This window comes from Geotrypetes seraphini, chromosome 7 (assembly GCF_902459505.1).
Source record: "Geotrypetes seraphini chromosome 7, aGeoSer1.1, whole genome shotgun sequence".
In the NCBI taxonomy this organism is placed as follows: Eukaryota; Metazoa; Chordata; class Amphibia; order Gymnophiona; family Dermophiidae; genus Geotrypetes; species Geotrypetes seraphini.
Window position 1 is genome coordinate 129,367,741 of NC_047090.1, and position 23,733 is coordinate 129,391,473.

The following is a 23,733-nucleotide window of genomic DNA, read 5'->3' on the forward strand; positions in this document are numbered from 1 at the left end:
AAATTAGAATTTTCTTTGATTACTTCCATAGTATTTTTCTTGTTACATTGGAATGGCACTCTACAAATTATATTACATAAGAATTGCCGCTGCTGAGTCAGACAAGTGGTCCATCGTGCCCAGCAGTCTGCTCCCGTGGCGACCCTTAGGTCAAAGACTATTGCATACGTTCCAGTAGTTGAAAGCCCCAAGCAAAAAAGGCCTACCCTTAATATATTTTTAAGCTGCATGCACAAGAGAGTGAATACAGGAAGTTGGTGAAACTCTGACAAGGAAACTTAGACCAGAGCTGTAAATTAACCTGATATGAAAAAAGAAAGAAAAGTGATATAGGAAGAGAAAAGTTGTTATACATCCCTAATTATAGGTGCAAAGAATAATGTTGAAGAACATTTTAAAGTAAACAAGAAAATATTGGAAGGCATTCCAGTTTTTCAGTTGATACTCTTAGAGCAGTGGTCTCAAACTCGTGGCCCGGGGGACATGGGGGATAGGGACACAAAAAAATGCTGCAGAACAGTAGGGTGAGAGATGGGATAGGGATACACAGAAGCAATATTAGACATGGGAAGGGATATGGACAGATGAGAAATACTGGACAACATACGATAGAGAGGAAAGATATAAGGAATAACATAGTGGAAAATTTGTCCCCATCCCTGCAGGAACTCAATTTCCCTGTCCCTGTCAGCTCTGCCTTACCCACACAAGCCTCAAACACATATGATTTAAAGTGTTTGAGGCTTGTGCAGATGAGGATGGAGTTTGTAGGAATAGGGCAGTGACAGAGATGGGGAAATTGAATTCCTACTGGGGTGGGGACAAATTTATCCATGTTATTCTCTAATGCATAACATAGGGAGAGGATAGGGGAGTGGTCAGGAAAGGCTGAATAACTGAATATGGGGCAGGAAGAATTTCCTAGGATGAGTCTGTTCTCAAAATGGGGGAAGGTTCCCAGTCTGCAATTTCAAATAAGTCTGACACAAAGGCTGTTTAATAATCAAATATTCAGGTCTGTTAAATAAAGATGGTAATTTATGTCTGGGGAAAGAAATATGCCCTTGGACCACTTGTCTTTCTCTCCGGTGTGCAGCTTCCAGACAATTACAATTATAGATGGACCATTCGGGTCTTTATCTGTCGTCATCTACTATGTTATGTTACTTTCTCTGACATCACATTAACATTTTCATAGCACATGGTTGGTTCTTAGCCAAGAATTAACAGCACAAACACTTTTGACATTACTTCTGTCACAGGTAAGTTTAAAGCTATTTATCACTCATCCATCAGCTATCAATATAGTTGAGTGTTAAATCAAGCCACTTTTTATCTTGAACCAAATGATTTAGACAGTCAAACCTCAGTTTATGAGTGCCCTCCCCCCTGCAATCCTACATCCCCTGCCGAGCACCCAAATAACATCCCTTACCCCGATTTGGCACCAGCACCAACGCCCAGGACATGCTGGTGCCGGTACCCAAAGATCCTCCCTCTGGGCAGGGCTGGACCGAGCATCGAAGATCTCTCTTGGCTGGGCTGGACTGGGCCTTGAGCATTTGCGCATGCTCAAGGCCTTCTGGTCTCGCTCTCTCCGAGATTCGATCTCTGAGAATCTCGGAGAAAGTGAGACCAGAAGGCCTTGAGCATGCGCAAATGCTCAAGGCCCAGCCCAGAGGGAGGATCTTCGGGCACCGACATGTCCTGTGTGTTGGTGCTGGTGCCAAATTGGGGTAAGGGATGTTATTTGGGTGCTCAGTGGGGGATGTAAGATTGCGAGAGGGGGGACGATGCGAGCGGGGGGGGGGGGATATGGAGCAGCGCCTGTGACCTTGGGGGGTGGGGTAGGGTGGGGGGAACATATCAAGCAAGTTTCCATTCATTCCTATGGGGAAACTCGCTTTGATATACAAGCAATTTGGTTTACGAGCATACTTCTGGAATGAATTATGCTCGTAAATCAAGGTTCCACTGTATTTGTTTTGACATTTAAAGTTTTACACTGATCTTCACATATCGCCCTGCAGATGGCAGTATTTCACTTTCTCTAATTCTGACTCTTAAGTCCATTATACTTCTCATGTTCTTATGAGTTAGAACACCTGCTTCTGCCATCTAACGGGTTCCCTATTGCTGATCTTGTATCTTCTTTAAAATGAACCTGAGTTCTATTTTCCTTGAAGCTAACAAATCCTTGCCTCATATTGCATGACTGATACGACAACCTCTCAGTTTAATTTTTACTTCTATAACTTCCCTATGCTATTATAAGATTTTATATTTAACTAGCTGATGCCCCGGCGTTGCACGGGTATTTAATTATAGCAATAACACTGTAAATGGATTCAAATAAAGATACTTTGTAGTGGTGAATGAAATTATTGTTTTACAGCTTAATAAAAAGTACAATATTCAAATTATAATGTGAAATATTTGACAAAATGAATACAATACAACTAACGCAAAATGTGATTATAAACAAAATTTTTAGTTTCACCTCCAGGAGCAAGAACATATAAATTGTTGGGTGAACCCACCCTTGAGCAAGCAACATAGAGTTGTGGGCCGAGAGACCCCCAGAACATATCACCCCAGGTAGTGAGGGATCTGCATACCAAGTTTCGTTCAAATCGGTCAAGCCGTTTTTGAATTACTGTGAGAATGGCAGCTTTTTACATTTTTTCCATTGACATGAATGGGTGATATCTGCTTATCTGTTTGTAGCTCCGCCCACATGTGCAGGTGGGCCGCGAGACCCCCAGAACATATCATCCCAGGTAGTGAGGAATCTGCATACCAAGTTTCGTTCAAATCGGTCAAGCCATCTGATTTTCTGTTTGTAGCTCCGCCCATGTGTGCAGGTGGGCCGCGAGACCCCCTACAACATATCACCCCAGGTAGTGAGGGATCAGCATACCAAGTTTCGTTCAAATCGGACAAGCCGTTTTTGCGTTGGCAGCTGTTTTACATTTTTTCCATTGACATGAATGGGTGAAATCTGATTTTATGTTTGTAGCTCTGCCCACATGTGCAGGTGGGCTGTGAGACCCCCAGAACATATCACCCCAGGTAGTGAGGGATCTGCATACCAAGTTTCGTTCAAATCGGTCAAGCTGTTTTTGTGTGATCGCGGCACATACATACATACATCCGATTTTATATATATAGATTTAGCTTTATTACCCGATGTACCCCAATTTACCTAAATGTCCCAACACAAGCTTAAGTGTGATTTGAAGATAGAAACCCCATCCCCAGTTTCACTACCCCATGCACCTTCCCATTCTCATCTACTCTTGTTTGTGTCTTTTCATGCTTTCACCTATATTTATGATCTTCAGCTCAGTGGCCCAGCTTTCTTCTGCATTCATTTGTGCTAGGCCTCATCACACTTAGAAATCCTAGAATTCCTCATCAGGAGTGAGCTTCATTAATTTTTATGCTGGGACTATTTTGGATTAAAGAGCTGAAGGAGACCTTCCAAATCACTTTCCATGTGGGGCCAAGACACGGCTGATCAGTGTGTGTGTGTCAATCATTCCCATCCCACCTATAAACTTCACCGGGGGGGGGGGGGGGGGCGCAAGAGGTATTCTCAAGGTTATCAACATTTCCAAATGCATTCTCTTTTGCCTATTGTGAAATTACTTTTCAGCCATATGGTTATTCCCCCATCCACTTTCTGTCCTGGACCTGGGTACAGGGGCAACTTTTTTCTTTAAATTTGCATGCTCTTGCGCCATTGTTGTCTGATCTACCAAATCTGAGGTATGTTGAAACCCCACATTCAATTCTAGACAGACATTATTCAAGCATTCATAGGTCTCATCAGCCCAATCATACATCTATTACAGTTTTTTATCCAAAGTGGCTTCAACAGCTGGCATGACCTCTGTTGTAATTTCGCCTGACCATGCAAAGATGATCGATGGACTTGGCGGACTATGGCGTTTGGCCATCTTGGTTTCTGCAGGCCATGCCTTCTTTTTATCCTTTTCTTTTTGGGTGGTTTTAGATGCCATTACTGTCTCTTGCATTCCAAATATTGCAGCTTTCGTGGCTCCCTACTTTCCAGATTAGGATTTTGTTGGGTCCCAACAATGGATGGTCAAAATGGATCAATAAATTACAGATTCTAGTGGGTGATCCAGCAGAGCTCAACTTTTCAGCTACTGACCATTCCATGGTGGCATGTGATTTTCTCCTCCCTTATGTCCCATTTTTCACTGGTTTTTCCCTTCATGTCAACATAGTAAATGAGTGAAATTTTATCCCATTACATTTTCATAGTTATATTGCTCCCAGACAGAATAAAAGGTATACAACCAAAGCCTAATTTAACATTAAAAGCAAAGTATTAAATTTGTGGACGATACAAAGTTATTCAGAGTAGTGAAAACACAGGGGGATTGCGAAGATCTGCAATGTGACATAATCAAGCTTGAGAAATGGGCATCGACATGGCAAATGAGGTTCAACGTGGATAAGTGTAAAGCATGTCGGTAACAAAAATCTCAAGCATGAATGTTGTCCGGGGCGGTACTTGAAGAGACCTCCCAGGAAAGAGACTTGGGAGTTCTGATTGACAAGTTAATGAAGCCGTATGCACAATGCACGGCAGCAGCGAAAAGGGCGAACAGAATGCTAGGAATGATAAAGAAGGGGATCACAAATAGATCGGAGAAGGTTATGACGCTGTACCGGGCCATGGTGTGCCCTCACCTGGAGTACTGCGTCCAGCACTGGTACATGAAGAAGGACACGGTACTACTCAAAAGGGTCCAAAGAAGAGCGACTAAAATGGTTAAGGGGCTGGAGGAGTTGCCGTACAGTGAAAGATTAGAGAAACTAGACCTTTTCTCCCTCGAACAGAGGAGATTGAGAGGGGACATGATTGAAATAGAATAGACTTAGTAGATAAGGACATGATTGAAGGGAATAGACTTCGTAGATAAGGACAGGTTGTTCACCCTCTCCAAGGTAGAGAGAACGAGAGGGCACTCTCTAAAATTGAAAGGGGATAGATTCCGTACGAACGTAAGGAAGTTCTTCTTCACCCAGAGAGTGGTAGAAAACTGGAACGCTCTTCCGGAGTCTGTCAGGGAAAAACACCCTCAAGTGATTCAGACAAAGAGAAGTTCCTGCTAAACCGGAACGTACATAGGTAGGGCTAGTCTCAGTTAGGGTGCTGGTCTTTGACCAGAGGGCTGCCACGTGAGCGGACTGCTGGGCACGATGGACCACTGGTCTGACCCAGCAGCGGCAATTCTTATGTATTCTTTAAAAAGAACTGTTACCTCTTTCCATGATATATCCAATAATATCTCCAAGTTCTCATTACAAAAGATGCTATTAAACACACAACAAACTGGATTTCTTGTTTAAGCATTTACTATAATTAGATTCAGCATTTATGCCAGGTTCCTAAACAATAATTTCATATGAACAATGAGCAATTAATAAATCAGTTGTGTATAAAATGGGAACTGTAACAAAATACATAAATTACCTTTATTACAGATCTGTTTTAAAAATGCTATTTTACAATATTTAATAGAAAAAAGCAAAATAAGATTTTTCTTTTTACACATCTATTTGGACACAAAAAAGTGGTATCATTATGGAATTAATTATGTATGAAAGATACGTACAGAATATTTGATTCTATTTTTTTCATTATACTAGCTGTACTGTACAACAGAATGAATCCTAATGACATGAAATTTCTAATATTTCAGGGAAAACATAGATGGTAATACCTACTAAATATAGAGGGTAGCAACTACTTGGTAACCTGCAGATCTGCTCATTTTCAGAAAGAAACTGCATATGGGTTTGGCAGGGGCAAGTAATCACAAACTTTGAATTTGCTTTACAACACATGCAAAAATATAAATAGGCATTTAAAAACTAAAATAAAATTTTCTCCCCTGTCCTCTCCCTACCCCAACCTTTTTCTTTCCTTCTGGCTAAATCTAAACATTGTGTTTCATGGTATGTACATTTTTACCTACTGAGGGAAGGGTAATTTTCAATCTGGATCATTTTCAGTCCTTGCCGTATACAATAATGGCTATGCCACTGCAATGAAATGTAGGGGAGCTTATTTCAAAAGAATGAGATGCTTTCCAAACTGTAAAAATGTTAAAGATAATATTAAACACAAAGGCACACAGCCTTGAAACATTTTCTCTAAACCATTTGCATATATATGTAAGAGATACCACTTGCATTACTAATCAACCACAATGAAACAGGTTCTAGAGTAAGGTTAACTTGAGAAATAGAAATCTTCCTCTTCATCAGATGGGATTGGTTCTTCTGCACTGAACAAGTTCCCCACAGCTGTGGCATCATTGACTCCTGAAACAGACATTAAATGCCAATATAAAATAAAATCAGCAAGACCTGAAATGTAATTCAATTAGAAGTGCACATTTAATTAAGATAATATCATGCTTCATTTCATTAATGTTGAAAACTGCCAAAAAGTCTATCACAATGGTTGTCTGGCTTGACTAGTGAAGCCAAGCACAGAAAGATCTTATTTCAATCTGGCAGATCACTAATGTAAGATTTGGTAGTAGATACCATGGATGGGCAAACTGGATAGGCCTTATGGTCTTTATCTGCCTTTGCTTTTCTTTTTTACTGTGGTGGCTCCTTTTTCATGGTTGCTTATGTGCAAAGTTCTGCCACAATCAGTTTTCACACCATGCTTTTTAAATATCTATTTAAAGACTATTGATGAGAGAGTTTGATCATCTGGTCTGAAATTTCATATATACACTGATGATGGGCAGCTTTATCTCCCTTTAGAAACTGATCTAAAGACCATTACCATTAGGAGGCTATCAAAATGAATGGTAGCTATTGAAAATTGAGGAAAATTACACAAATGAAGGCAGCCCCCAGTATGGGTAAGAAAATCAGTCATTCAATATCCCAATTTTAAAAATAATTGTACTGTCTTCTAAAAGAATAAATATATAATACATGACAGGGATATCTAGCTCAGTTCTCTGGGACAGAAATTTAGCATTAAACTCTTATCAGAAAGTCCCAATTTTTAATAACATGTTTAAATGGAAATAGTTTCTTCACAGAAATATTGTTAATAACTCCACTTATATTGCCAGTTGGGAGGGGGGGTTGTCTTGGTGAGGGCACCGGCATTTCTTCACCCCTCTTGCCATTCTCACGCCTCCCTTACCTCTTTAAATCTTTGCCAGTACGAGTAACTTCTCCGGCCTGGCTCCCCTCTGAAGGCACTCCCCTGGTCGCTAGACCAGGGAGTGACATCAGAGAGAAAGCCAACACCAGTGCAATCAGCAAGCTGGAGAAGTTGCCTATGCTTAGAAAGATTTAAGATTTACTTTATAACTACAACTTAAATGAAATGAAAAGCACGTAGCACTTTATAATAATCATAAAAAAATATATATTTAACCGGTTCTGATGACGAGGCCACTGTAAAAAATATTTTAGCCATTGAAAACAGTTGGCTAATACTGACATTTCTGACGACCTGAAGACATGTATAGATGGATATATGTTAAAAAATGCTGTAAAAGTGTGAAATAATACTGCTCAAACCATAACATGTATCAAATCCTCTCCGGCCCAAACAGCAAATTCTAGTCTTATAGCTTTTTCATGGTAAGCTCACAGCTTGTAGTTTAAAATAGTCCACCAGAGTTAATTAACTAAGCTTTTCTAAGTAATTTGTCCAGACCTTCTGTAATGTTTCCATTATAGAATTCCTTCATTTAGCCTATCCTAACTTATGCGCACTTTTATTTGCCCAGCTCTGAGCCAGCCTAGTTTATTGCAGCATATATTCATGAACATTATACCCTTTTCTTCATGTAAAGCCCTAAACCATGTGATGTTTATTCAGATTAGAAAATGACTTCAGATGGGCCCTCCTGGTCAACGCTCAGCTTGCAAAGCTCCCTGGCAATGTTCTAAACTTCTTATCTATATCCCTGAGAAAAAGTTAACAAAAATATATTTTGTAGATTTTATAATTTTTAATTGGTGACAGAAGATCATCAGACACAATGCCATTGTTACCATCTGTGGCTAGAGATAAACATTAAATGGAATAACTGCTAATTGCACTAAGAGGGGAATTTTCAATATTATGTCTAAATCTGAGTTTAGACATTTTGTGGAAATATCCAAAAATCCAATAGTAAACAACCATTTTCAAAACAGGAAAACATCAATCTTTTTGTTTTGAAAATGGCCATTTCTTAGATGGAAAGAGTGGCATAGTGGATAGAGCAACAATCTCAGCACCCTGAAGTTGTGGATTCAAATCCCACACTGCTCCTTGTGACCCTTGGCAAGTCATTCAATCCTCCACTGCCCCAGGTATGTTAGATTGTGAGCCCTCCAGGACAGACAGGGAAAATGCTTGAGTACCTGATTGTAAACTGCTTAGATAATTTTGACAGACGGTATATAAATTCCTTAAATAAATAAAATGTATTTGTGCGCAGTGCACCTATCTTTTTAAACCATTTATGAAATTGGTCTGTCCCAGTATGGCAACTCTTATGTAGTGTTTCTAATTTTGCTGTATCTTTTTTGAGATGCGGCAACCAGAATTGCACACAGTATTCGAGTGTACTAGATGGAGTGGGATATGGACCTGGGTTCCCAGCTGTACAGGCCATTGGAATAACCTCTAGGTTACTCCAGGAACCTGCTTCCTGCTCCCATAGAATTAGCCATAACATCCGAAGCTGTCATATAGACTGGTATGTACTGTTTCATTCACATCTTTGGGAGTGTGAGGAAAGGTCATGGCTTAATCCCTCCAGTGGTCATCTGGTCAGTTTGGGTACCATTTTGGCATTTATTCATTATTGAAACAGGTCTAGCCTCAAATGTCTAAATTTTGCCCTGGTCATTTTCTACAATGTTCCCTTATTGCAGAAAAGCGTCCAAATCATAAGTCCACCCTAAATCAACCCAAACCACACCTACAACATGCCCCCTTGAGATTTAGACGTACTGTACACGAACAGCTTAGAAAGTCTACAAAATGGGTTTCGAAAATAGCAATTTGGATGTTTTTTTTTTTTTTTTTAATTCTTTATTCATTTTACAAGTGTATCATAAAATAACATTTAAACTTATACAATATCACTTGATTCTCTATCAATTTAACTTGAATCATAATATTTAAACCCTCCCTCCCAACCCTACTAATTCATATGTAGTAAATATATCATATAATATATTATATATTCTGTCCTATTAATCTAATCATTTAATATCAAATCAGAAATCCCACCCCCCATACTTTGCAATTATACCTATTAGGGAAAAATGATAATCCAATAATTACTCATTACAATATTCTATTAATGGCCTCCAAACCTCCTGTTTTGATGAGAGTGTGGAACAGTGATTAAAGCACCCTGAGGTTGTGAGTTCAAACCCATGCAGCTTCTTGTGACCCTGGGCAAGTCACTTAATCCCCCCATTGCCCCAGGTACATTAGATAGATTGTGAGCCCACCAGGACAGACAGGGAAAAATGCTTGAGTACCTGAATAAATTCCTGTTAACTGTTCTGAGCTCCCTTGGGAGAACGGTATAGAAAATTGAATAAATTGAAATTGAATAACGTTCATCGGCCACTTTTTGGATTTCTTTTGTTTTGAAAATGAGCTCCTAAATCATTGATCTAAGTGCAAAATGTGCGCACCATTTGATGGTTTTTTCCCAGCAGTATATCAAGTTCAATAAAACATAAAGAGACTATTAAAACCAATAAACATATTATGTAAGATTAAGGCAACTCACGTTTATCCAAAGTTGTAGTTCTTCTTGATTTTGGAGTGTTAAAATTTATTTCATTCTTTTAGAAACAAAACATACACAAAAAAGATTATAATACTTAATGCAATATAGAATAGGCAGAATTATTATTTGAAAGGAAGAAACAACAGGAAAGCACAGTTACTTACTGTAACAGGTATTATCCGGGGACAGCAGGCAGATATTCTCACATGTGGGCAACATCATCTACAGAGTCCGGTACGGAGAGCGAAAAGTGTAGTGTCACTTTAAGCTTCAAAGAAGCTTCGTGATTATCTGTATCGTGCATATGCGAGTGCCTTCCCACCCAACGTCAGCTTGTGGTACCTCAGTTCTGTAAGAAAACTATGAAGCCAACCAGGGGAGATGGGAGGGTATGTGAGAATAGCTGCCTGCTGTTCCTGGATATCGGTAAGTAACTCTGCTTTATCCTAGGACAAGCAGACAGCATATTCTCACGTGTGGGACTTCTTAGCTGGTCTTCAAGAAGCAAATATGTTTTTCAGTACTGCTTGGCTGAATCTAGTATCTTGTCTGGAAAATGTTTCCACACAGTAATGAGATGTGAATGTATGAATTGAGGACTAAGTAGCTACTTTGTATATATCTGCAATGGGAGTGGATCTCAGAAAAGCTACTGAAGTTGTCATGGCTCGGACTTTGTGTGCTGTTATATGCCTCTCTAGTGGCAGCCCAGGCTGAGCATAGCAAAAGGAAATGCAGGCCGCCAACCAAGCTGAAATAGTTCATTTGGTGACAGAAACTCCCAATCTGTTAGGATCAAATGAAATAAACAATTGAGAAGTAGGGTGTTGCTATGTGCGTTGCAAATAGTATGCCAAGGCACGTTTATAGTCCAGAGTATGAAGAGCTGTTTCTCCAGGATGAGAATGAGGCTTCGGGAAAAACACAGGCAGGACAATGGATTGATAAAAATGAAATTCTGTGACCACTTTTGGAAGAAATTTTGGATGAGACCGAAGGACAACTTTATTATGATGAAAATTAGTATCAGACATGGGTCCGATACTAATGCTTAGAGTTCACTAACTTGTTGAGATGAAGTAATGCAGACTAGGAAGACTACTTTTTAAGTAAGGTGCTTAAGAGTAGAAGATGTGAGAGGTTCGAAAGGAGGCTTCATGAGACTGGTGAGAACTACATTCAAGTCCCAAACAACTGGGCACGTTTGCATTTAGAACACACTAAATCAGTTAACGCATGCTAAAACACTTAGCGCACCTTTGTAAAAGAGGGGACTAAAGTGGCTCTACAGATTTCACTGTCCGTACCAGGCTCTGTGGATGACGTCACCCACATGTGAGAATATGCTGCCTGCTTGTCCTAGGATAATGTCCATTTCACCATGTATTTTAGAACAGGCTCTATATTGGCAGATCCTATTCTAAGATGTCCCAAATTGGACGTCTAAATTCTGATTTGGATGTCCTTCTAAAATGCTGCTTCATATTGCAATGACAGTTATTCTGTGTGCAGCTCATTAATATATGTTTACATGCTCAATGCACTAAGAACAGTGCAGTGCTTTCTTCTTAATGCAGATTTATTTATTTTTGCTAAAACCCTTGCTGCATCAGACCTTACCTTGGCACATTAAAAATCTGATCTAAGAGGGAAACAAACCATTTTGCTAAAACTATGTTTAGGTTTATTTTGACCCTTAAGTAAAAAATCTGTCTTGTCCTAAGAAAGGAAATGGGAGATCCTGAAAGTTACTCACAAAATGGAATAGCTACTCACAAAATAGTCCAACGGAAAGGTATTTATAGCTGGCCAATCAACTACATTCTTAGCCAGACTTCAATACATCAGAAATACTATACATGCACTATATTTTTTGGTTTGTTAACCTTTTATTTCAATGCTCAGAACAAGAACAGGATTGAAAACCTTTTCAATTTCCTTTGTAGATATAAATATTGCCTAAGAGGCAAGCATTTTCAAGTGGAAGTTAATCCCAGAATGAGGAATCATTGAATGAAGCTGGAAGGAGGAAGACTCAGGAATACTACAAAGAAACATTTACTCACAAAAAAGGTGGCAAACAGATACAGTAGCCCACAGAGGAACTGGTGAGGCAACCCCCCCACCCCCCAAAAAAACAAAAACCCATTAACAGAAAAGTTAGATCAACTAAGGTCTACAGGATTGCAATAGGCATTGAAAATGGGCAGATTAGATGCATTGTGCTATCTTTATCTGATATAATAGGCTATATTCTAACTTGTAATGCAGTGCAAAAGATGAACTATTACCGATTTCTTCTTTATGTTGGCCCAAGTCATAAAATCCTTGCTTTTGGCTGTCTTTTGCAATCGATACATATATTTGTCATAGTTGTTCCTGTGAAAATATAATTCAGATACTTAGACATTTAGCACTGGAACAGTTCAATTTAAAGTAAATCTAATTAAAACTGTCATTCTGGGTCTAGTAACACTTTTATAGAAAGATTAAGGGCTCCTTTTACAAAGGTGTGTGTTAAAAACCCTAGCACACCTTCGTAAAAGGAGCCGTAAGTTCTTACCTTAATAATCTTCTTTCCTGTACAGAGTCCTGAACAGCTGGGAAGTCACCCTCAAACTGTGGGCTGTGCTGTTATCCCTCAGTTGTACCAAAGCAATTGAAGAGCACTAGATAATCAAAATACACAGAAAAGAGGGGGTACAGGGAAACTCCCCAAACAATGACTAGTTGTTCTGTTCTGCTCTGTAAATAACATGCATAAACCACATGAATTTTAAAACATTCCAACTTAAACTGCCTTTCCTAACACTGGGCATTTTTGTAACATTTTTCAAATATGTTGCTGAAGAATTTGTAGGTTTTATTTTCATATGTGTTGATATTATTTTGAAGAATGATTTGTATTGTTTTTTTGTTTTTGCTTTCTGTATGTTTATTTGGAAACCACTGACTCCAGGCAGTATATTAAATTTTTAAATCAATAAATAAGTCACCTACCTGAGTGCAACCTGCACTAACAGTTAGGCTCCTGAACTGAAGAAGCCTCCTCGCTCTGTGACCCTGCTTGATAGGAAAATGAAAACATCTGGTACCATACCTGACTGAAGCAGATAGTCAACTCTATTGTACTACTCTTCTTGACATCCCAAGCAGACAAAATAAAAAAACAGACGGGTGAGCTTCAGGACCTCTACACCCGTCTAAAAGTTCTGATTTGGGTATTACTGCATTTTTCGCTCCATAAGACGCATTTTTTTCCACCCAAAAGTGGATGGAAATCTCCGTGCGTCTTATGAAGCGAAGGTACAAATTTTGTTACCCACCCGCCACACCTCCTTTCTAAACCCACCCACCCGCTGCCACCACACCACCTTTTTTTTAACACCTCCCCGGTCCAAACGTCCATTGTTGCCATCTTCATTACCCTTTTTTTACCTGATGGTCCAGTGCCCTTGACTTATTTCCTGGGTAGTGGCGAAACAAAACAGCAGCGCAATAAATCAGCAGCACGGACGTCAGGAGCAAGCTTTATGCTCTCCCGCTCGGCCTTGTGCTGCTTTCTTTTTTTTTTCTTTTCAAAAATCTTTATTCGTTTTCATATCTTACAACAAGTGTATAATATTCAATCAAAAATAAATTTTACAAATCACTTGACATTCTTACTTATGATCATCAAAGCATAAAAGAAACCCTCCCCACCCATTAATAATAAACCAGTTAAGCAAATATCATATATCCAATCCCACCCTACTTATAAACATATATAATAAATAAAGGGTTGGTTAAGGTGTCTGATCATTAGAATATGTAATCAATGGCCCCCAAATCTATTTAAAATTATTATAATTTCCTTGCTGTACAGCAAGCACTCTCTCCATTTTGTAAATATGACAGACTGAATTCCACCAAAAGGTATAATTAAGCTTAGTATAATCCTTCCAATTTCCAGTAATATGTTGAATGGCAACTCCCGTCAATATTAGTAAAAGTTTATTATTATTTGCAGAAATTGGACTCTTAAATCTCATAGATGTACCAAATAAAATAGTATCATAGGAAAAGGGCAACATGATTGTCTAACAATGAATTATTTTGGGACCAGATTAACTTCCAAAAGGCATTTATATAGGGACAGAAAAAAATTAAATGATCTAAAGTCCCAGCTTCTAAGTTACAATGCCAGCATCTATTAGACCTAGAGCTATCTAACTTCTGTAAACGAACTGGGGTCCAAAAAGCTCTATGCAACAAAAAGAACCAAGTCTGTCTCATAGATGCTGACCTTGTAGTTCTTATTCTCCAAGACCAAAATCTTGGCCATTGAGAGGCAGAAATTTGGTGCCCAACCTCAATGCTCCAAATATCCCTGAGACCAGTTTTGTATTTTTTATTCAAATACCCATATAACAATTTATACCATTGTACGGCTTGGTGACCCAAGAAATCCGCCTGAAAGCATAGGAATTCCAAACTATACTGAGAATTAAGAACTTTCCATTCAGGGAACCCCTCCTGAATAGCCTGCTTCAATTGCAACCATTTAAAATATTGTGATTTGTTTAAACCATATTTATGTTGCAATTGTGAAAAACTAAGCAGTGATCCATTTAAAACAACATCATTTAACGTCCGTATACCTGCAATAATCCAATGCTTCCAAACGATTTTAAATCCGCCAATTTTAATCTTGGAGTTTAGCGAAATGGATTGATTTAATGATTTAGAAATTGGATTTGGTGATAAATTACTAACATACCGTAAAGTGCTCCAGGTATCAAGCAAAATTCTATTCTCTTTATATTTTCTGGGCAATTTTATACTAATAAGATGAGACAAATGCAAAGGAAACAGGAGCCGCCATTCTAAATATAATCAATCTGGGACATTTTCCATAAGATCTGTGAGGATCCAATACATACCCTGTCTTAAAATATAGGCTTGATGGTACCTATAAAAATTTGGAAAATTTACCCCTCCTCCACAATTGTCTTCTGTAGAGATACTAAAGCAATTCTAGGTCTTTTACCCAACCAAACAAATTTAGTAAGAATACCATTTAACTTTTGTGTAAAATGACCCTGAATGGCTTTCTGAATGGCTGCCATAGGTTCTCACGGGACTCGCGAGAACTTACGGCAGCCATTTGGAAGGCAGCGCGGGGCCGAGCAGAAGAGCGTAAAGTTTGTTCCCGACGTCCAAACTGCTGTTTTGTTTTGCCACTGGCCAGGAAATGAGAAGTCCGGAAGAGAAAAGGCTGCCATGGCAGGCAGGGAGGAAGAGAAGCCAGCTGGAGCTGATGGCAAAATTAAAAAATGTACGGGGGTGGCTTGCCTGGGGCTGGCTGGCTGGTTTGGGGCTGGCGGGCTGGCCTGGAGCTGGATTGGGGTGGGCTGGCTGGCTTGGGGCTGCCTACCATTAGACGTGTCCACCACTAGATGTGCCCTGTACCAGTAGACCACCAGAGGGCGGACAGGGTACAGGGTACACCATTTGGTTCAGAATTTTTTTTTCTTGGTTTTTCCTCCTCTAGAGATGGGTGCGTCTTATGGTCAGGTGCATCTTATGGAGCGAAAAATATGGTACATATTATATACACGCTATCACAATTGTTTTGCCATTAACTTTATTTACTCTGGAAGAGATCTCAAAGGTGGAATCTGTAATAGCTGCAGTAGATAATTGGATGTTTAACAAATCTAAGTTAAAATTGAACAGTGACAAGACTGAAGTTTTTTCTTGCTACCCCTACTAAATGTCATTTTGATAGCATTATTATACAAGGGAACACTCATCCATTATCTTCTTCAACTAAAATTCTTGGGTCTATATAGATAGAAGCTTATCCATGCCCTTACAAGTGGATCATGTTGTTTGGAAGGGATTTTTCATGTTGTGAAAACTTAGATTTATTGGGTCACCTCATCACTAGTTTTGGGTGCTGGGCAGAATTTTCTCCCCATCTCCCAAACCCAGGATGGTTCCAAAGCCCTGGAAGACACGGATGAGGCTAAGCCTAAAGATACTGCCCCCCTTCTTCAAGTACGACTTGGCATGCGCTACATGGATATTCCTCTGTCAGTCCAGCGCAAATGACACATGAATTCCATCCCTATCGATTATGCAAAAATCAAGGGGTTTTGAGAAAAAAAGATAATTTAAAATCCAAATGGCCACCGCCAGGAAAATAATACCATAAACATGCTATGGAGACTTTATTGAAAAACAAAAGGACATGGGGGTTTTGGCGGTGGGAGACCTGAATTCTACCCTCAAAAATGATTTTTTGGACACCCTCCCCCTCTGATTTTCCCATAGGAAATAATGGGGTTGCACTTACAGTTCTGTGCAGTGCCTGCCTGTCAGCTTTCCCTGCAGTTGAAGTGGATAGAAAGGACTTTCTGTCTCAGAAAACTTCTCCAAATGACTCAAAACCTTGAAATCTTGCCAGTCGAAGGGTTCTCGACTGAGACCTCCACCCCCACAGAATCTTGAAGCACTACAGGGGTGGGAAATATGCAGCTGGCACCCTGATATCCTGAGGGTTCTTACACAGAGCACATTTTGCATGTGCTAAAGCCTCTGAAAAGGCACACAGCAGGCTGGCTCCACAGGTCCAATCAAAGGATTGCTGTGCGAGCTGCAGTCTGGCCTCACGGAACATGCATCCTTTCCCAGGCAGGGATCCCCTAATTAAGGGGTCTCAGGGCACCGAAGCCACCGAAAAAAGTAAACTTTTGACAAAAAAATTAAGCAGAGCAGATCAGAAACACTTCTATACTGTTCGTTTGCAGAAGGAAAAATCTGAAGGGGGCACTATACTCCACTGGAAATGTGGGAGGTGCTGAAAGCTGTCTGCAAGACCCGGTTTGCGGGTTTGGATTGAACACCTAACGTATGGACTCTGGAGAAAATGTAACAGAAATGACCTTAGCACATAGGAAAAACCTGTTTAAGGGCGTGCTAAGGCCACTTTTTTTTACCACAGCTTAGTAAAAGAACCCCCTAGAAGGTACTTACTAACATACATTAATAATGTACCTTTTGTTTGCAAAAATGCATTAAAAGTGGCAAAATCATATGTTATTTGTCCTTAACATATATCTTTTTAGTACAACTCAGGAGCTGCAGTCATCAAGCAAAATAAATTATGCAGCTTGCATTTGACTTCAAAAGCTATGTTACTCATGGAAAGATAATGCCAGCTTTGTTGGTGCTATATTTCCTTTCCAGGAGCATACATACTGATGTTCCTTGGAAGCCTCTTAAAAGGCCAATGCAGGTTGTAAATCCTCTCATCCTCTGTTTCATAGTAGCCCTCTGAAAGCCCTTTCTTTACCTCCCCCTCCAATCTCTTGATATCCCCTAGTACCTCCTGAAGATCTCTATGGTGTCTTGGGGAGAGTTAGGAGCTATTCCAATTTGTCTGCTCCACTAGTTTCTGATTTCAAAATAGTGGCTAAATCTCTCTAATGGTATTCTCATTGTATTACAGCTAGAGAGATTTGGGTACCAATTTGAACCTGGGCCCTAAAGATAGGAGCAACTAGGGAATGCTTCAGTCCCCACTTACTTAGCCACCACAGAGACTTCCTGCATGTGAAGGGTGGCCCTGAATTGGGGCTTGCTATTTTTGTGCTGATGCAATATCGCAATATTAAATGTACTCCAAAATTCATCACCGTTCTTGTCCCCCTGGATAACCACGGGATACAATCCCATGTCATTCTTTAGTGTCTATCTCAACCTCAATCCTTCTACACCAGCATTATTCAACGCAAACCTTGAGGGTCAGTAGTTGTGTCCATTCATACTCTGATTCTTCCCTTTCTCCTTAAAGAATGACATGGAGATGGTTTCTTGTGGTTACCCATGGGGGGATGGGAACAGTGATGAATTTTGTCACCATGTCATTCTATACGTAGGTTCTCTGTGGACAGCAGGACATCAAACCATGTGTGCAGCTAATATTTTGCTTGTCCATTGAGACCCTCTTAATGAGAAACTTTTCAGAGTTTAAATTTACCAGAACTCCCTAACCTCACCTCATAATCTAATCCTAGGAGATATAAACCTCCATCTTGAAGATCACACCTCTAAACAAGTAATAAATTTACTCTCATACCTCAAAGCACTGAACTACCAGATCCTCGACCCCCAACCCACACACGAAAAAGGCCACCAACTAGATGTCGCTGCTTACATGACCCAACACCCCCACAAACCCGAAATCCATATCTCAAATGGGGCCTGGCACCCCTCACTCTGGTCAGACCACTATGAATACACCTTTAACATCAACTGGCCTCAAAACATCAACAAACAACCGCCAAAAAAAACCTCCTTCAAAACACGCCAAAAAATTGAACCCCCCACATTCTGGGACAAAGCAGACCACTCCATCACCAACACAGCCCCCAACGAATTCATATCCCAATGGCGAACCATAAGCGAAACCATCCTGAATGAACTAGCCCCAGAAAAATTAAAATTTAAAATATGTAGACCTTCTGATAAATGGTTCGACTCCGAACTCCTCCAATCAAAAAAGCTCTGCAGACAACTAGAGAGAGACTGGAAAAAAAAATAAGAGCTTAAAACACACTAAAACTGCATGGAGAAATCAAATTAACCAATATAAAACCAAACTCAAGGAAAAACGGAAAGCCTACTACTCCAAAATGATAGGCACAAAAATCCCAGACACAAAAAAGCTATTCAACCTAGTAAAGAACCTCACTGATACTAAACCTTATCTTGCCACTCAAGGTACCCACCCACCGACAGCCATCCACCTAGCAGACTACTTCAAAAACAAAATCACCAATATCAGAACCGCATTCATCGATACACCCACCCATCTCGAAAAGATAACAACAAACCCAATAACAGGCGAAGCCATCGTAGCAGACAGAAGCTGGTCCAACTTCCCAATCCTACTTTGGTCGGATATGAACCGACTCTACAACAAATACAGCCATGCCTCCAGCGAACTAAATAACTGCCCCACCTACCTGTTATCAAACGCCTCCACCACATTCAAAACCAACTTTATGTTATGGATTCAAACCACACTAACAGAAGGCCAATTCCCACAGGACTTAGGAGAGATCTTAATCACCCCAATCATGAAAGATCACAAAGGCCCAATAGATAGCCCCTCCAACTACAGACCTATCGCTTCAATTCCAATATACGTCAAAATAATAGAAGGCCTAGTCACACAATACCTCACAATCTACCTGGAAAAACATAACCTACTCCACCCCTCACAATCAGGATTTCGAACCAACCATAGTACAGAAACACTACTTGTCTCTCTTCTAGATACAGCTCGGCAACACATCAGTAAAGGAAAAAAGATGATACTAATACAACTTGACCTCTCTGCTGCATTTGACCTAGTTGACCACACCATATTACTACAGATACTCGACGCCATAGGGATCTCTGGCAAAGTTTACAACTGGTTTCAAGGGTTCCTCAAATCAAGAACCTATAGGGTAAAATACAATGATATCAAATCAGAGCCATGGGCAAATCCCTGCAGAGTTCCACAAGGATCACCTCTCTCACCTACACTCTTCAACCTCTTTATCTCCTCCCTAGGAGCCACCTTAGATAACCTAAATGTCACATCCTTTAGCTACGCAGACGACATCACCATACTCCTCCCCTTCGACCCTTCAGAGCCCACCACCACCGCAAAGCTGGAAACAACCCTAGATACAGTAGAAAAATGGATGATGGATCATAAACTAAAACTAAACTCAGAAAAAACAAAATTCCTCCTGCTCGAAAAAGCCAAATCTCCTATCATCACAGAACTGATAATCAAAAATACCAAATACCCAATACAACCCGAACTAAAACTACTAGGAGTCACCATAGACAGATGTTGCACAATGCAGTCCCAAATCAACAAGACGACCCAGAAAGCTTTCCTAACCATGAGAAACCTACGCAAAATCAGAAAATTCTTCAACCAAACACAATTCAGACTAGTCGTACAATCCCTAGTCTTAGGTCTGCTGGACTATTGCAACTCCCTATATCTTCCTTGTCCAGCCATTATGATAAAGCAACTCCAGACCATACAAAACACCGCCCTCAGACTGATCTACTCACTTAGAAAATATGATCACATAACAACCGCCTTCTTAGACTCCCACTGGCTACCCATACAAGCACGAATTCAATTCAAATTCCTCTGCCTATTATTCAAAGCAATACAAGGCTCTTCCCCATCCTACCTAAACAATCGCTTAAACCAGATCTCCACCACAAGACAAAGAAGAACCCCAAATCCTTTTGCCTTCCCTCCACTCAAAGGCACACAACGCAAGAAAATGTTTGACAACCTTCTGGCAACACAAGCAGCAAAACTCAACCATTCCATCTCCAACCTGCTGACAACATCGGACGACTTCAAAACATTCCGTAAAGAAATCAAAACCCTGCTTTTTAAAAAATTCATCCAAAAACTTTAAACCACTTCACCTACCTCCAGCTAAGTTCACCTACCTCCAGAAAATTCACCTACCTCGACTGAACTCATCTACCACCAGACAATCCTCCCCCAAGTATCACACCTAATCACCCTACATATAAACAGACCATAAAAAGATTGTAATCTTGCCTACTCTAACTGTGTTCCATTTGCTAATATCACACTGCTAGGCACTGTCAGTTTTCTATCCAACCCATAAGATCCCCAAGAAAAAAAAAAAAAAAAATTTGTATCCTCACTGGAAAATGTCCAGTAAAATCCTCTGTAATGTGATCATCTCTGGAAATGTCCAGTCAAATCTTTTGTAATCCGCCTTGAACTGCAAGGTATAGGCGGAATAGAAATCCGTAATGTAATGTAATGTAATGTAAAATTGCTGAAAATTTAAACCATGCCATGCTATTCAGTTTCTACCTGTTGATGGACCCCAGCATTCCAGGGCTGATATGTTCACACTGAGGTGTATTTGCCAAAGGGAATATGACCGATGAAGGTGTAGTTGGGACTGTTTGTTCAATCTGAAAGACATCATCCTCAAGACTTCCTCGAAAGGCTGGCAACTACAAGATGCATGGAAAAATAGATGTAAGTATCAGATTTTTTATTTTTTATTCTTTTCCCCCATCTTTACATTCAGTTTTCTGAATTGCTTATGAGCTTTATCTTTCATTCCAAATTGATCCATCTTACCTCCATCATCTTTCACCTGTTACTAGATTTGGCTTATACCTACCATTTATAAAATTCAGCTCTGTCTCTAAAGCAGCTTCTTCTGTGAAGTTTCAAAATGTGCTATAGTTTAACCACCCCCACCCTCTTGTTTTTTCCATTTTTCTACCAAAACTTTTGCATTTTCCCTCCCGACTCATGTTTGTATTTTATGAAAGAATATTGTTAAAATGTTAGTTTCTTTGTATTATACTCTATTTTTAATTTTGTTCATCGCTTAGTAATTTTAATAAGCGATTCATCAAACATATTAATAAATTTGAAACTTGAAACGCTAGGAGTTTGTTGCAAATGTTCTTTCAAATGATTAAAAAATTTTTGAGTCCACTGTCTCTCTCCTGTATGACTTCCAGATCCTGTAAAGTGCTTTGCAAAAGTCTTCATGCTCTTCTATATTTTTCATATTCCACTATCTAAAAAGTACAATTCAAAATACCACTGAATATTGTGGGGGGGGGGGGGAGGCAGTGCGAGGCAATTTAAGTGTACAGAAGCCTCTTTTGCCTGCTTAAATCACTTTAAATATTGGCTGGAGAGAGTCTGACAAACTTCTAAAACTCATCGGTAGCCTCCAAGTATCTGATGAAAATTCTTCTCACATCCAAAAGCTGTAAGAAAGAATACTGAGTCTTGCAGTCCTCTTTTCAAAATGAAGGAATTTAAGATAACTTGTTAATATGGACCTTCGGAAAAAAGGATGGTACTGGCCGCAGAGAGACTCTGGCTTTCTTAAAATGGAGAAAGGGATCTAGGCACAAAAGAGCCTGAATCTTTGAAATGCGCCTCACTGAGCGTAAGGTCTTTTAACAAAGTTTTCCTTAGAGGCTTGAAAGGGACCTTCTGGAGAGCCCTAAAGACCCTATTGAAATTCCACTCTGGTCAAAATAAATGGTTGGGAGGCCAAAGGCAAAGCACACCTTTAAAAACGATAGACAACAATTGTATGTGCTGCAAAGATGAATGCTGCAGATGACCTCTAAACATGCCAAAGGAACAACCTGAACTTTCAGGGATGTTTATCTGTAGACTAGATTGAAGAAATGTCAAGATGATAGCTACCAAGGATGACAAAGGAGAGACTGCCCTCTCCACACACCAGCTTTAAATGTTTTCCAGATCCTGGCAAATGCAGCAGAAACAGAGTATTTACAAGCTTGTAGCAAGATATCAATGACTGAGTCCAAATATATTTCTAATAGGATGAAGTTAAGATGGGATAGGCTCAGGAATAATCTAAGGAAACACTTTTTTACAAAAAGGGTGGTAGATGCAAGGAATAGTCTCCTGATAGAGGTGGTGGAGACAAAGACTGTGTATGAGTTCTAGGCACATGGGATCTCTTAGGGAGAGAAAGCGATAGTGGATGCTGGGTCAGACTGCAGAGGGCAGACTGTATGGGTCTTTTGGCCTTTATTTGCCTTCATATTTCTATGTTTACCCCTTGTACTTTAATTTTGACCTCTCAATGACCAAGCCATAATACCAAAGGAGGAGGGACCTTCCAACCCCAGTCTTTGGCACAACAATCTGAGTCTGAGTGGATGGCTGTCAAGTAGAGAATGACACGGTGAAAAAATTGGTCCCCGTCACCGCCCCGTCTCACCATCCCCGTCACCGCCCCGTCCCCGTCTCACCATCCCCGTCACCGCCCCGTCCCCGTCTCACCATCCTCTTCACCGCCCCGTCACCGCCACTGCCACCCCATTCACCGCCCCGTCACCGCCACTACAATCCCATTCACTTTTCTTTATTTACGTATAAAGGAAACATTCTTTAAAACTTTAAAACTTAGTTAAATATTAGTTAATAACTATACAAAAACAAAACACGCAGAGAAAAAATTAATTAATATAAATTCTCAAAACTGACACATTTTGATCACTAAATTTAAAATAGTTATTTTTCATACAGTTTTTCAATCACTAATCTTCCACCACCCCTGGGGCTAGCAATGCAAAAACAAACACGACATGTACTTTAAATGCTTACAATGTTAGCCTATATGGTAATTAGACGCGGCCGCTGTACCTAATCGCGGCAAAGATCTCCCTGCCGTGATTAGCATAGTGACCGCGGCTACGGCTGCAAGTCTCCCCTCCCCCCAGCGATCACGGCAGGAGGGCACCCAACCCCTCCTGTAGACCCCCCCAACGGCCCTCCCGACAATCGCAGCAGAAGGGTACCCAACCCCTCCTGCCGGTCCTCCCAATGGCCTCCCCTAAGATCGCCGGCAGGAGGGTACCCAACCCCTCCTGCTGGACCCCCCCCAACGAACCCTCCCACCCCGGAACCCCCTTAGTCTTACTTTCCAAGTTGGACCGGACGGCTCCTCACACGTATGGCCAGCAGGCTTGCCTCCGTCCAAATGAGGCGGGCCCGCCCCTACCCTGCCCAACCCACAGGATCCTAGGGCCTGATTGGTCTAGGCACCTAAAGCCACTCCCGCTATAGGAGGGGCCTTAGGTGCTTGGGCCAATCAGGCCCTAGGATCCTGTGGGTTAGGCAGGGGAGGGGAGGGGCGGGCCCGCCTCATTTGGACGGAGGCAGGCCTGCTGGCCAGACGAGCGAGGAGCTGTCCGGTCCAACTTGGAAAGTAAGACTAAGGGGGTTCCAGGGTGGAAGGGTTCGTTGGGGGGGGGTCCAGCAGGAGGGGTTGGGTACCCTCCTGCC

General features: G+C 40.6%; 1 protein-coding gene across 2 annotated transcripts in view; it reads right to left on the bottom strand.

Annotated features, from left to right (window-relative positions):
* Positions 1-5,500: 5,500 nt before the first annotated feature.
* The window catches only part of MIS18BP1 (MIS18 binding protein 1), a 103,227-nt gene continuing 84,994 nt past the window's right edge, over positions 5,501-23,733 (bottom strand). For both annotated transcript variants that reach the window (XM_033953499.1, XM_033953498.1), the window contains exons 15-18: positions 20,749-20,894; positions 12,116-12,203; positions 9,825-9,879; positions 5,501-6,366 (exon numbers count right to left, since the gene is read on the bottom strand). In XM_033953499.1, coding sequence (XP_033809390.1) covers positions 6,275-6,366; positions 9,825-9,879; positions 12,116-12,203; positions 20,749-20,894 — 381 coding nt within the window. In that variant the 3' untranslated portion in view covers positions 5,501-6,274. The remainder of the gene's footprint in view (positions 6,367-9,824; positions 9,880-12,115; positions 12,204-20,748; positions 20,895-23,733) is intronic.